At 34.2% G+C, this 14,726-nt stretch overlaps 3 protein-coding genes across 3 annotated transcripts; 2 read left to right on the top strand and 1 right to left on the bottom strand.

Annotated features, from left to right (window-relative positions):
* The first annotated feature begins 741 nt into the window (after positions 1-741).
* Positions 742-4,304, top strand: LOC107954088 (receptor-like protein kinase HERK 1). The gene has a single exon (XM_016889566.2). The coding sequence runs from the start codon at positions 1,469-1,471 to the stop codon at positions 3,962-3,964; it is 2,496 nt and encodes an 831-aa protein (XP_016745055.2). The 5' UTR covers positions 742-1,468; the 3' UTR covers positions 3,965-4,304.
* Positions 4,305-6,537: 2,233 nt separating this feature from the next.
* On the bottom strand, positions 6,538-7,554 carry LOC107954089 (uncharacterized). Its single transcript, XM_016889567.2, has one exon. It carries the CDS (start codon positions 7,336-7,338, stop codon positions 6,883-6,885), a length of 456 nt encoding a protein of 151 aa, XP_016745056.1. The 5' UTR covers positions 7,339-7,554; the 3' UTR covers positions 6,538-6,882.
* A 2,911-nt stretch (positions 7,555-10,465) lies between these two features.
* LOC107956019 (uncharacterized) lies at positions 10,466-11,621 on the top strand. The gene is made up of 3 exons (XM_016891776.1): positions 10,466-10,596; positions 11,013-11,340; positions 11,547-11,621. Exons 1-3 carry the CDS (start codon positions 10,466-10,468, stop codon positions 11,619-11,621), a joined length of 534 nt encoding a protein of 177 aa, XP_016747265.1.
* Positions 11,622-14,726: the final 3,105 nt, after the last annotated feature.

Below are 14,726 nucleotides of genomic sequence, written 5' to 3'. Positions count from 1 at the left end.
TTATTTAAATTAAATTCGAAAATCCAAATTTAATTTAAAAGAATAAGTGCAAAATTTTAAAAAAAATTAAATATAAATTTTTAATAAATAGAAGATTTTAGTAATTTATCAATCACACTCTCCATATCCGAGTAGTATATGTGACATTTAAATGTAATAATCTTTTTATATTTATTTAAATGCATTCCATATTATTTTTTCCATACAAATGGAAAAAGAAAAAAAATCAAAAGAAAGAAAGCACTTCCATTCATCACATTCACAAGGTTAAAATATGTTATTAGTCCCTTTACTTCTACAGAATTTCAAAATTAGTTTCTATACTTTAAAAGCTAACAATTTAATCCTAATCCAATCATTATCTTTGTTGTTAAGTTTTGTCAAAATTTATCAATTAAATTTTTTTTCAATAATATGCCACGTAATATTAGAATAGCCCAATGGACATGTCAAGTTATCCTACTTTGATGTGTAATATTAACAATGATATTAATTGAATTGAGATTTTTGATTAAAAAATAAGTTTGACTTAATTTTTATGTTTTTAAAATCTCAAATTTTGTTAAAATAGGAGTAAAAGCAGATTTCAACCCTCCCACAAAACGTTTTATTGAAATTTGATATCAATTATTATTGAACAAAAGAAAAGAGACTGACATCAATCCATTAAAACTTAAAGAGACTTTAAAGTTTAAAGAGGCAGCCATTTGCTTTTCCCCAGTCACCGCTCAGAAACACACACCCCCCCCCCCCCAGCAGGATGGAGAGTAAATAACCTTTATGTTACTAGAAAGCTTAAAACTCTGTTTTCTACCCGCCGTCATTAAAACCCATAAAGACGCCTCTCTCTCCATAAATTTCCTAACTTTAAATTTGCTCTTATCTCTTCTGCATGTTATTGTTTTGTTTCTATTGTATTCACGTTACATCTATCGTTGATTTACCAAACCAGAAATTAGACATTTAAACAGTGTTTTCTTATTATTTGTGCTGCTTATCTGTATTTTTGTTACACCACCTTTAGCCTCTTTGTGTACTGTTTATTTAAGAATATGAACCAAAATGGAAAGAAAAAAAGTTAGAAACAATTAAGTGGGAGAGGTTGTAATCTAGTTTAAAGTTAATCCCGCTTGTGTATGCACCCTGCTCTATCTGCATTGGAAATTGCAACGAAAACTCTGCCAAATTCCCATACAGCTGCATAGAAGATTTGATTTTTTGAGTCAGGTTCATCTAAAATTCAAAGGTTTCATCTTTTCATCTCTTTGATTCGGTTCTCTTGCTGTTTCTTTTTTCCCGCTTTTGTCTTTAATTCAGATCTCTTAGTTGTTGTTGTTTCTTTAATTTCTATTGTTGTTTGCTATTAATCCATTTGTAGTTTATGTAAGAATCCAGGATTTCAGTTCCTGTTAAGAACAAAAAGATTCAAAGCTTTGGTGATACTGTTACTTGCTAGGATTTTGAAAAGATGGGTTGTAAGATGATTGAATTGCTCATCTGGGTTTCTTCAGTCTTATGTTTTCAATGCTTTGCTAGAGGGTTTACACCAGCAGACAACTACCTTATTGATTGTGGATCACTAGCTAATAGTACAGTGGGTGGTCGAGTTTTCATGGCTGATGACTTAGCCTCTAAACTCCTTTCTACACCACAACGTGTTGTTGGGAACACTTCGAAATCAATCATCTCTTCTGCCGTTTCACGGCTCTATCAAACAGCTAGAATCTTTACCGGTGTTTCTAAGTATACATTTCCAATCAGCCAACGGGGGAGACTCTGGATTCGCCTTTATTTCAATCCATTTGTTTATGCTACTTACAATATGAGTTCGGCAAAGTTCGATGTTTCCACTGAAAACCATGTCCTTCTCAGCAGTTTCAGTGTTGGAGCTCATCTTGTCAAAGAATTCTCTGTTAATATCACCACCGATAGCCTTGCCATCATATTCACTCCTTCAGAGAATTCATTTGCTTTTATAAATGCCCTGGAAGTTGTTTCAGTTCCTGATCAGCTCATTCCAGACCACGTCCGTACTGTTAAATCATCAGTGGGATTCCAAGGCTTGATGTGGCAGGCACTGGAGACGGTTGCTAGGGTGAATATGGGGGGACCTATGGTGTCCTTCAAGAACGATACCCTTCATCGAACATGGGTGCCTGATCAGAGTTTCCTTATAGAAAAGAATCTTGCATCAACTGTATCAAATACTAGAGCTGTCAAGTATGTTGATGGTGGATCAACACCAGAGATTGCTCCAGTTTCTGTTTATGGTAGCTGCACCAAGATGAACTCCTTAGGTGACCCCAATAGCAACTTCAATGTGACCTGGGAATTCGATGTGGATCCCGGTTTTCAGCACCTAGTTAGGTTTCATTTTTGTGATATTGTCAGCACTTCTCTTAACCAGCTCTATTTCAATGTTTTCATCGACTCCTCAATGGTTGTGAGGGACCTTGATCTGAGTGCTTATTTGGGTAATGTTTTGGCTGCTGCATATTATATGGATTTTGTTACAGACTCAGCTACTATGAACAAGCTTCGAGTAAGCATCGGTCCATCAAATTTACGTGGTGTTTACCCTGATGCCATACTAAATGGGCTTGAAATTATGAAATTGAACAATTCTGATGGCAGCCTTACTGGTTTGGGAACTGCCAATACTTCTGGTTCAAGTTCAAAGAAGAAAGTTGGTGCCATAGTGGGTGCCAGTGTTGGGGTGGCTTTTGGACTGCTGTTGGCAGGACTTCTATTTATGTTTTGTAGAAAAAGAAGATGTGTGGCACACCAGAGGCAATCGAAGATATGGATTCCTTTTTCAACTAATGGAGGAACTTCCCACACTATAGGGAGCAAATACTCCAAAGGAACAACTGCTAGTGTCAATTCGAATACTGGCTATCACATTCCTTTTCTGGCTGTTCAAGAAGCCACCAATAATTTTGATGAAAGTTTGGTCATTGGGATTGGCGGTTTCGGTAAGGTATACGAGGGAGAACTGAATGACGGTACAAAAGTTGCTGTTAAAAGGGGAAATCCCCGGTCCCAACAAGGACTTGCCGAGTTCCAGACTGAAATTGAGATGCTATCCCAGTTCCGTCACCGCCATTTAGTTTCTTTAATTGGTTATTGTGATGAAAAGAATGAGATGATCTTGATTTATGAATATATGGAGAATGGTACACTCAAGAGTCATCTCTATGGTTCGGGCCATCCAAGTTTAAGTTGGAAACAAAGGCTTGAAATATGCATTGGAGCAGCTAGAGGACTCCATTACCTTCACACAGGCTATGCGAAAGCAGTTATTCATCGTGATGTGAAGTCTGCGAATATCTTACTTGATGAGAATCTCATGGCCAAGGTTGCGGATTTCGGGCTGTCAAAGACAGGACCTGAAATCGATCAGACCCATGTTAGTACAGCCGTGAAAGGAAGTTTTGGATACCTGGATCCAGAATATTTCAGAAGGCAACAACTGACAGAAAAATCTGATGTATATTCATTTGGAGTGGTTTTGTTTGAAGTTCTTTGTGCAAGACCAGTGATAGATCCTACTCTTCCAAGGGAAATGGTAAATCTAGCTGAATGGGCAATGAAATGGCAGAAAAGAGGACAGTTGGTGCAAATAATTGATTCTAATCTCAAAGGAAAGATCAGGCCTGATTCTCTTAGGAAGTTTGGGGAAACTGCTGAGAAATGCTTAGCTGATTTCGGTGTCGACAGGCCTTCCATGGGGGATGTTTTATGGAATCTGGAGTATGCTCTTCAACTTCAGGAGGCTGTTCAAGGCGATCCCGAAGAGAACAGTACGAACATGATCGGTGAACTTTCTCCACAAAATGACAATTTCAGTCAGCTTGATCCAACAGTTTCTTCTGCACAGTTTGTGTTGTCGAGTGTGGATGACCTCTCAGGTGCTTCAATGAGTAAAGTGTTCTCACAGCTGGTGAAGTCTGAAGGCAGGTGAATTATATGTTATGGAGCAAAGATTACATGGTTTTCTCCGATCCACCAAAGCTCGGTGGAACGTGTATTTTGTGAGCTCTTCCATGTACAGCAGGGTTGGGGATATGTAGTGAGCTTTAAGAATGTTCTCGTTGCTTGTTTGTTTCGGATTTGCTATTAGGTGCGTATCTTACTTTAATCGGTCGACAGTGATTGGTCGTTTTCTTGTTCTTATTGCATTCCCCACAGTTCTGGTATAATTTATTACTTTTATCTATCTGCATCAACATGAACACGAGATAGAACTGTTCTTCCTGGTTGATGGCCTGTTAAAAGATAATGCATGATTTTAGCTTGAAGCATCCTATGTTTTGTCCTTCCAGCATTGATGTAAATCAGCGAGTGAATCATGAGTCCATGCTTCATTTGTTTATGAATCTCTATCACCCTTGAATTTCTCATATTGGAAGAGATTATAATCATAAAAAGCACTCAAAAACATTATGAGAGCAAAATAAAAGTCTGTTGGCAATAAACGGGCCAGTTAGTATATTTGCTATAACCATCACTTGAGAATAATTAATTCCTCTAAGCACTCTTTAATCCATTACCAATTAGAGAACAGGCTGCAGTAGCATCATCAACAACAAATGATGGGGGAGCATGAATGCACATGCATGAACCAATTTGTCTTAAATTTTTGTGGATCCAGCCCAATCTTGGGACTAGAATAGGCTGGAAACGAGCAATGAAAGCCTGCTTGAAACAAGACTAGTTTCAAAGCTTCTACAGGTACCTTGTAGGTAACTCCGACTGGAATATTTGAAGAATCATATTCACATTCATATTCGAATATCTTGAGCCATAGCATACAAGGTAACCACCTCACTTGTAGATAAAAGATTCATCAAAGGGTCAATGGCAACATATTTATTGCTTACCAAATATTTCTTATAAAATCGAAAAGAAGTATCCATGAGCATTCCAGGAGTCTCAAGACAAATCAGCAATGTTAATTATGTTTTCCATTGACAAAATTAAGGAAAACAAAAACACCAGTACTATAATGATGTTCATGATCAGACAGCAAATGAGTTGGCACCTAAGTAAATATTTGATAATATCAGACACTTCCTTTCTCCTCTGTTCCAGAAGAAACATGGCGTTATTAGTGATGTAAATATTGCATAGCGTCTTTTTCTTTTTGCAGTTCATTATTTTCTTATTTTAAAAGGTTTAGAGACTCAGATTTCAGAACATTGTACCTCAAACAGTTTACCTACTATCCCATTATTATCACCATAAGAAATTGCAATTATGTCAACGTCATCATAGTAAATATTTTGTTTTTCCAGAATCATCATAGTAGTTACTGGCATTTATTTCTGTTGTATGTCCCACAAGAGTGAGAGTGACAAAATGTAAAATAAAAGGAAGGCTAAACACTCGGGTAATCCAAGGAGAATTATTGGTAAGTGATAACTCATCTATTATTTATGCATTTAATTAGATTATTATATACCAATTGTTTACCTACTTTAGTCTTACAACTCTTCACATTAAACACTAATCCTATTAAGGTTCAAAAGATGTGTATATTGAAATTTTTATATATTTAAAACATCATATTTTAAATATATATATTGAACATAAATATGGAATGAAATGAAAAATTAGATTGGTTAACTGATAACTATAACAACCCAAATTTATGATTTAGTATATTCCAAATAACTAGTACAAAATAAAGAGGATTAAGAAAAATATAAAATTCCATGGTCGATTAATCCAAGAAAACTTGCATTGTAAGTTACATTCTCTCTTTTGATCTGTTTTACACTAAAAATACATTATCTTTTTCATGATTGCTTATACTATGATTGAGTCTCAAATTCCTCTTTTTGCTTCTTTTCTTTTGGATTACTTCTTCTGCTCATAATATTTCTCAACTGGTGCTGACCTTTTCTTCCCCATCCCTTTCAAGACATGAAAGAGTCAATAGAAAATATAAATATATATATTTGATACATTATTCGTGTATAAATTTATTATAAATACACGATTCACTGAAAATATATAAATTTATCTACTGTAATGAATACCAATTCTGTAAAATATTAAAAAATTAAGAGTTAAAAGTGTTTGAGCATTCAGCCGGCCCCAATTTTCACACCCACCTCCACCATCACTATAGCCACCATGCCACCATCATCATTTCTATATACTATGTCACAAATTTGCTTTACTCTTTAAGAATTAGTAATTGTGATTTTCTTTGACTTTAGACTAAAGACTTTTAGTCTTAAGTAATCTGATTCCATGTCATAGTTCATGGACCAACAAGGCTTATATATTCTTAATTTTTGTTGTTATATACATGAATGACTTGGAACCCATAAATTTTAATTAATAAATAATAACCCATATATATATTTTTTACAAAAATTCGAATATGTAGTTAATTTCTCCTGTAGTCTTTGATTTCTATAAAGAATGTTGTAGCAGCCCTGAATCATAATTCCTAGGTGACTCAACCTGGCAAGGCCTGTTCACTTGATCATAAGAAAATACAATACTTGGATTTGAAGTTGAATGTTGGATATGAATATATGCATTAGACATATAACTTTGAATAGCTGAAAGATTTTACAAGACGGATGTATTTTACACATGATACTGATCATCATCAACCAAATACATTTGCTTAAATTTAAAACCATTTCTGATAATGCTTTTCGCACTTTAACCATTAACATATCATGATATCAGCAAAAGCCATTAACAAAGAAAAATAACATAGATAGGAAGAACAAAAAAGGCATCAAATAAATAACAACTTAATACTATTAGAAAGTTATTTAAAAACTGAAAAAAAAAAGAAAAAAGAAAAGTAGGAAGCACTGAAAGCCGAAATTGATAAAAAAAAGGAAAAAGAAATGTTCAATCTCCATGATGATCAGCCACATCAACCTTGGATGTGCAGGCCAACAGCCTCCGAAACATCGCCAAAAGGGCGGCACAAGAGACCTCTTTGGCCTTTCTGAGAGCCGTACACTTCTTTGTGGCCACAGTTTCGGACTTGTTTTTTCTTCTAGGACTGATCTTTCCGGCCTTTTCCTTCTTATTAACTGATGATCTGCCAAAACATTTTGTGTTTTCAGTCTCGGTTTGGTTGTTCCTATGAAACGTGTAGCTCCTCAGGTATATTTGCCTGCATGAAATGCTATCAACAACCGTGGGGTGTGCACGACCTCCATTACTGCGCCAGTCAGAGCTCAGTGACCTTACAAACTCAGCATCAGATTCCGGCCACTTATAGAGGTTCACGTAGGTTGGCCTGACTGGGAGAGGGACCCTGGTGTCATTGATGCAGTTTGAGATACAGGTTTTAGCCATTGGGTTTAGGCTGTCAGGATTCGGCTAGCTTCCTTCCTTTCTTCAGGTTTATAGAAAGAGTTGAAAGACCAGTTAAAATGAAAGATAATGGAGATATATTGAGAGATAGAGATACAAGGGAGAAGCTTTCCTAGAGGGGGTTTATAGTTATACAGTGGTTTCTTTTATGTGAAAAATGTAATGATTCGACATCATTTGCTGAGTGTATGCATGAAGAAAACGATTTGTTATTTTGGGTCCATGTATTTATTAATAAACCAAGTATAGTTCTCTTTCTAAGCTAGTTTCATTTGATTGTTCTATGTTAGTTATCTAATATTAAATACGATATTTTGATGTTTGTTTCTACAATATTTTGAAATTTCGGAGACTTTACGAGCCTATAAGTTAGAGTTTGAGTGATTTTGATTTGATATTTATTTTTTACAATTGATTTTAATAATGTTAATATTGTTGGTTCCAACTCAGTTTGTACAGCTTGCCTTATTTGTTGATATATTTTTACTTAAATATCTTAATTATTCATTTATATGTTTTTTTAAAGATTTTCAACAACCATATACAAGATTTTGTGATTGATACAATTATTCAATGAGTTAAGAGTATTTTTGAAGAGTACTAGTTTGATCTATTTATCATATTTCGAGAGATACTAATTTTGAAGTAAAGAAGATAAACCTTTATTGTATGCCTTTTTAGAGCACTTACCCGAAAGGAATTCAAGGAGCATTGATCGATTATAGTAATTAGAGATTTACAAGTATAACACTACTGATATATTATGACTTATTTTATTGGGTTAAAGTGTGATTTTGAGACAGAACTATTCTATTCAATATAGGCACTTGTTAACAAATTATTTTTGTTCAGTTTGTAAATAAGCTTTCAAGAAGGAAAGACTTAGCAGGTAGCGAATCTAGTTGAATATATAGGAGTGAGGTTATAACATGGTGAGTGAATTGTGCTTAAATCACATCTTGTAGTGTTGATTCATAGTGGAATACTCTATTAGTAAAGCCTTGCAGACATAGGAAATGGTTTTGAACTGCTTAACTAGTTCTTATGTGCATTATTTTTACTTTGGGTAAATTACACCAACAGTCACCCAACTATGGGGTAGCTGACAAAATAGTCACCTAGGTTTCATTTCAGTCACTCAACTTTCGAACGTTACAAAACAGTCACTAACGTTATAAAAAAGTGACAAAATAGTCACTGATTAACAGTTTCCATTAGTGTGTTAACGGGACCGTTGATATGGCAAGTTAACCAGCTGATGGGTCTTGGTTTGGGGTGGGTTTAAGGAAAAAAATTGAAGGGTTATGGGTTTTAGGGTAAAAAATTAGAAACAGATTTTGATTAAGGGGATTTGGGAAAAAGAAAAAGAAAATCGATTTGGGAAAATTATTATTGTGATTTGGGTTGGTTTGGGTTTGAAACTGATTCGGGAATCTATTAAGAAGGTTGGTTTAGGGTTTGAAATCGATTCAATAATCGATTAACATGTTATAAGGTTAAAAAATGATTGATCTTTTTTGTTTAGGGAGAAAAGAAGACGAAACCAGAAACTATTCAATGTTTTTGATTCTCAGCGACAATGGTCAATAGAAGAGAAGTTGCCAATTTTGTTACATCCACTTTAACGAGTAAGTTGTTGCATTTAGTTTTTTATTTTTTAGATTTAGGGTTATTTCAATTTAGGGTTATTTTGGGTTATTTCAATTTCAATTTTGATTTTGATTTTGATTCTGATTTTGATTCTGATTTTGATTTTGATTTTGATTTTGATTTTGATTTTGAAACACTCACTGATTCTAATTTTGATTTTGATTTCAATTTTTATTTCGATTTCGATTTTGATTTCGATTTTGATTTAGGGTTATTTTAATTTTGGTTTTATTTGTTATTAATGTGCATGACAGATTAGGGTTTGGTTATTGAAGTGAATGACATATAATGTGTATTGTATGCCATGTGCATGATGTTTATTGTTTGTATATACCATTGTTTGTATCCAAGATGCTATATTGTATGTGGCAATATCAAATTTTTTATTTACCTTCTGTATTGTACTGGTTATTGTTTGTTATTATTGCCATGTGCATGACGAAAATGTTTGTGTTTGTATTAAATTATTTTCCTATTGGTTATTGTCTGCCATGTGTATGACAGAAATGGTTGTGTTTGTATTAAATTATTTTGTATTGGTTATTTATGTTGCATAGTCTCACTAACTAAATGTAGAAAGGCTAAACTTAGGGCATTAGAATTAATTGAAGGATCTCATAAGGCTCAATATGAGAAGATTTATGAGTATTTGTTGGAGGTTAGGACCCAAAATGAGGGAACAACAACAATCTATTATCTAGATAACAAGTTGTTTCAAAGGATGTATGTCTGTCTACAGGCATGCAAAGATGTATGTCTGTCTACAGGCATGCAAAGATGGCTATAGGGCTGGTTGTAGGAGGATAGTAGATTTAGATGGATGTTTCTTGAAGGGCTACTATAGTGGCTACTTGCTTGCAGTTGTTGGATAGATGCAAATAATGACATCTATCCTCTTGCATATACTGCTGTCGAAAGTGAAAACCAAGCATCATGACTTTGGTTCTTGGATTTGCTTGCAATAAACTTTATTTATTTTTTATGTTGTTTCTATTTAGGGTTTAAGGTTTGTCAAGGAATTAAACTTATTTGTTCTAATTTCAGGGACTTTTAGAAGCAATATGTATGTTGTTTCCTAATGCAGAAACAAGACACTGTGTTAGACACCTACATGCCAATTTTAAGAAGGCTGGTTTCCGAACAAAGGAATTGAAAGATTTGCTTTGGAAAGCTTTTAGAGCAAGCACTACAAGGGATTTTAAGGATGCCATGGATGAACTGAAAAAAACCAATTAGCATGCTTATGATTGGTTGAAGGAAAAGAACCTTACTCACTGGTCAAGGTCTCACTTCTCAATTAGGAGCCATTCTGACATGTTGCTGGATAATCTTTTTGAATCCTTTAACAAGGTCAACCCCTATGTTTTATGTTTCTTACTAATCATTAGCAATTCACTAATTCTTTATGTTGTTTACTGGTAGATGATATTGGAAGCAAGAGGGGAAACCTATTCTAACCATGATGGAAACAATAAGGACCAAGATTATGTTGCTTATTGTCAAAAAGAAAGAAGAAGCTGACAAATGGAAAGGAATGTTGTGTAAAAAGATCAAGAAAAAGCTGAATGTAAATATAAAAGATTCATTGAGGTAAAGTTACCATTTTTAATCTTTCAATGCCTTTATTTTGACTTCATGTTACTGGTCACATGCTATTTTAGTGAGTGTTTTTAACATGCATGTAGTGACTATTTTTTAATATGCATGCAGTGATTGTTGGTGTGTACGCCTATTTTTTAATATACATACTGTTGACTATTTTTTAATATGCATGCAGTGAGTATTTTTTAATAATATGAATGTTGTGATTGTTGGTGTGCATGACTGTTTTTTTAATATACATGTTGTTGACTATTTTTTAATATACATGTAATGAGTATTTTTTAATAATATGCATGTAGTGACTATTTTTTAGGTAGGTGTGTGTGTGTGTCATTATTGGTGGGGCTGCTCACAATGTTGTTTTAGTGATTGTTTTTTAACCAAGCATGATGGCTGTTTTTTAGGTGTGTTCCATCACATGCTGGTGGGGACAAGTATCAAGTTGAATATGGTCCAGGCAGCCAGCATGTGATGGCCTTAGTTGAGAATTCCTACTCCTGCAGGAATTGGGATCTCACTGGCATCCTTTGCATGCATGCATTGGTTGTCATTCATCTAAAAGATGAGTTCCCAGAGACCTATGTACAAACCTGGTACACCAAGAAAACCCAACTTCAAATTAATTCCAACTTTATAAGGCCAGTAAGGGGTCCTAAACAATGGGTCTCTTTGTCAAACATGTTGCCAATATTGTCTCCTACACTAAGAAGGCCACCTGGCAGACCTACTAAGGTGAGAAAGAAAGAACCTGATGACACAAACAACAGAAAGGTTGAACAAGAGGGGTGGACATAAGGTGCAGTAAATGCAAAAGAATAGACCACAATATGAGGAGTTGCAAAAGGAAAGTTGGCCAAAACATTCCAGTAAGTCATTTGCCTTAAGTTATATTACTTTTGTTTATGAATTTGTTTGACAAATTTCACTTGTTCCTGTAGGTCAAAAGACATAAAGTTGGTGTTCACAACCAAGTGGTTGCCCCAACTCAGCAACAGGCTACGCCAAATCAATAAGAGAGTACCACAACTCAATAGGTTACCCCAACTCAATTACAAATTGCCCCAACTCATCAACAAGTTGCCCCAACTCACCATAAAGATGTTGCCCTAAGAGAAAAGCTCACATTCAAGAGAAAACCAACCACTGTTAGATGGATGCCTCCTACTCAAGAGTCATCCATGACAGACCAATGATGATATTGTGAACAATCCTTATTTTGTTAACCTTTTGAAATTGTGTAAATTTTCCTGCTACTGATTTATTAACTTAGGTAGATAAATTTTTGTAAATTTGCCTATGATTGTTACTGTTGAAAAACTTAGGCATATAGTCACTGAATTTTTTTTTGTAAATTTGCCTACAATTCACATATGTTCAGTTGTGTTGAATTGTAGGAATGTTTGGCAATATTTTGCCCCTCATTCCTTTTGTAAATAGTCTGACGTTTTGGCCTTAATATATGAGCATTGATCCATGCAATTTGTGTTATCTCTTCTAACATATGAGTATTGAAAAAACAAATGTGTGAGAATTGAGAAATACAAATATTTTTTTATCTGTTATCTTTTCTAATATATGAATATTGAGAAATACAAATGAAATAAAGATTAAACATTCTTTCAAGTCTATCAACTTCGAAATGAAATCAAATATTACAAAACAACTTTCTAACTGTTGTAAGCAACACAAATATTACAAAACAAGTTGTAATCAACAACTACATATTATATCCCATTTCAAGTCTTTCAAGTTTGTAAACAACAACATGAACTGGTTAGCCATGTATACCAGTAGCCATGTGTAACAATATAAGCAACAATATACCAACAGCTATGTATAACAACATAAGCAACAATATACCAGTAACAATATTACAAAACATAAGCTGGTTTTCAATGCTAACAGAAACAACATAAGCTGATTTAAGGTTTAAAAAACAACAACATAGTTACAAATACAAGCACCAAAGACCAGGTTTTTCTCTCCCTCCTCATTGCATCTTCTAATACCTTCATTTTTTTAAGAAGACCCAATAACACAATTCATGAGTGGGGCGTTAATGGTGGATCAAACCAGGTGAAAAACTGACATGGTTTTGGAAATCTACTGCCAAATTTCTTACACCTAAAAAACCTCTTACCTGGGTTGTCATTAGACCAAGATGTGTTTAACTTGGCTGGGTTTCCACCATAGCACACCGAAATCATTTTAGACATCTCTATTTTTCCTTTTCTCATTCTTCTTCTTCTTCTTTTTTCTCTAACCCTAAAATGGTGTTGGTAGGGCTGTTAAATTTAGAGTAACCAGCCAGTTGAAGGGTTTTTTGACACCAAGGACGTCGTCTACCATGTCACTTTGTTGTGACGTCTGTGACGAAAAACGACAAAAAAGACTGTTTTGTTAGCTATCCCAAAGTTGGGTGACTGTTGGTGTAATTTACCTTTTTACTTTTCAATTTCAGTTGTATTTTTAGTTGCAACTCATAATACAATCGATCAACATCTCATCACTAACAATTGGTATCAAAGTTAGTTTCTAGATAATTTTGGGGAAGATCTTGTTGTTGATTTTTCGTTGTTCTTGATTAATGCCAAGTTAAAGTTGGTTGCATTGAAAGCCATAAAAAAAGCCACCAGGCTAGTAGTTGCAAGTTTGAAAATTATTAAAGGGATAATTGTTGTTTTAGTCTCTTACTTTAATAGGTTATTTATAGTTTTGTCCCTGAAATTCAACTATAAATAGCCTAACCATTTTAGCATTTAAAATAATCTCAATCCCAAAATCATTTCATAACTTGAGAAGTTACAAAGTTTTAGACAGTTTTGTTTCTCCTTTTATTAGGATAGATTTTTAATTGTTTTCTCCTTGTTCAATTGAGAGAAATTGTAATTCCTAGTTTTCTCATAATGAAATTCATCTATCCTTGGCTGTGGGTTTTTTCACTATATTAATTAAGGGTTTTTCCACGTAAAATTTGTGTCTTTCTTATTTTCACTGTTATTCTTTCAAATTATCAATTGCAATTTTTCTCTATTCGACAACCGTATTCGTAACAAGTGATATCAGAGCCAGGTTTGAGTGTGTATATCTACTTATCACATTCCCTGTGGTTGCCACTGAAAGGTGGATCCTCCACAATAGAAAGTAAGTTAGATTATTACTTTCTCATCGAAGTTGATGGGCACTATTCACATCAAATAGTGAAATAATGGGAGCTATATGTTATAAAAGCAATAACAACACAATTTGAGATTGAAAGGTTCAACAGTAGTAATTTCTCATTGTGAAAGTTAAAGATAAATGATATCTTAAGGAAAGACAATTGCCTAGCAGCTATCAGTAATAGGTTGATAGATTTTACAAATGATAACAAATAGAGCAAGATGGTCCGGAATGCTATTGCGTATCTTCATTTAACATTAGTAGATTATCTATTGTCAATCATAGAAAAGATGAAGATAACAAAGGAGATTTAAGATATCTCACCAAATTGTACGAGGCCAAATCACTGCACAAAAAAATGTCCTTAAGAGGAAACTCTACACTTTTCAGATGTTAGAATCTACTTCAGTGACACAACACTTAAAAACGTTGAATACTTTATTTTCTCAGGTTACATCTCTAAGCTATAAAATAGAGCCATAAGAACTTGTTGAACTTCTACTTCAAAGCCTACCTGATTTGTATGATCAACTCATCATCAACTTGACAAACAACATCTTTATGGATTATCTAGTTTTTGATGTTGTTGCATCTACTATTTTGGAAGAAAAAATCAGTGTAAGAACAATAAAGATAGACAAACAAATCCACAATATGCAGAGTCTTTAACGGTGATGAGAGGAAGATCAATAGAATGTGGGCAAAGTGGGAGTCACAATCATGGTAGATCAAAATCGAGAAGTAAGAAGAAATTAAAGTGCTACAATTGTGACAAGAATGGCCACTTGAAGAGGGATTGATGGAGTTTACCTAAAAATTCCAATCCTCAAGGAAATATTACAAACATTTTAGATGATGGAAATGATCTCAGTTGTGAAGCACCAACGATTATAGAAGGCAGGAAAAGATTTACAGATGTATGACTTATTGACTTGGGAGCCACATATCACATGACC

Source organism: Gossypium hirsutum, chromosome D07 (assembly GCF_007990345.1).
Source record: "Gossypium hirsutum isolate 1008001.06 chromosome D07, Gossypium_hirsutum_v2.1, whole genome shotgun sequence".
Lineage (NCBI taxonomy): Eukaryota > Viridiplantae > Streptophyta > Magnoliopsida > Malvales > Malvaceae > Gossypium > Gossypium hirsutum.
Note: the sequence above shows the minus strand (reverse complement) of the source record. Positions and strands in the feature narration are given on the sequence as shown.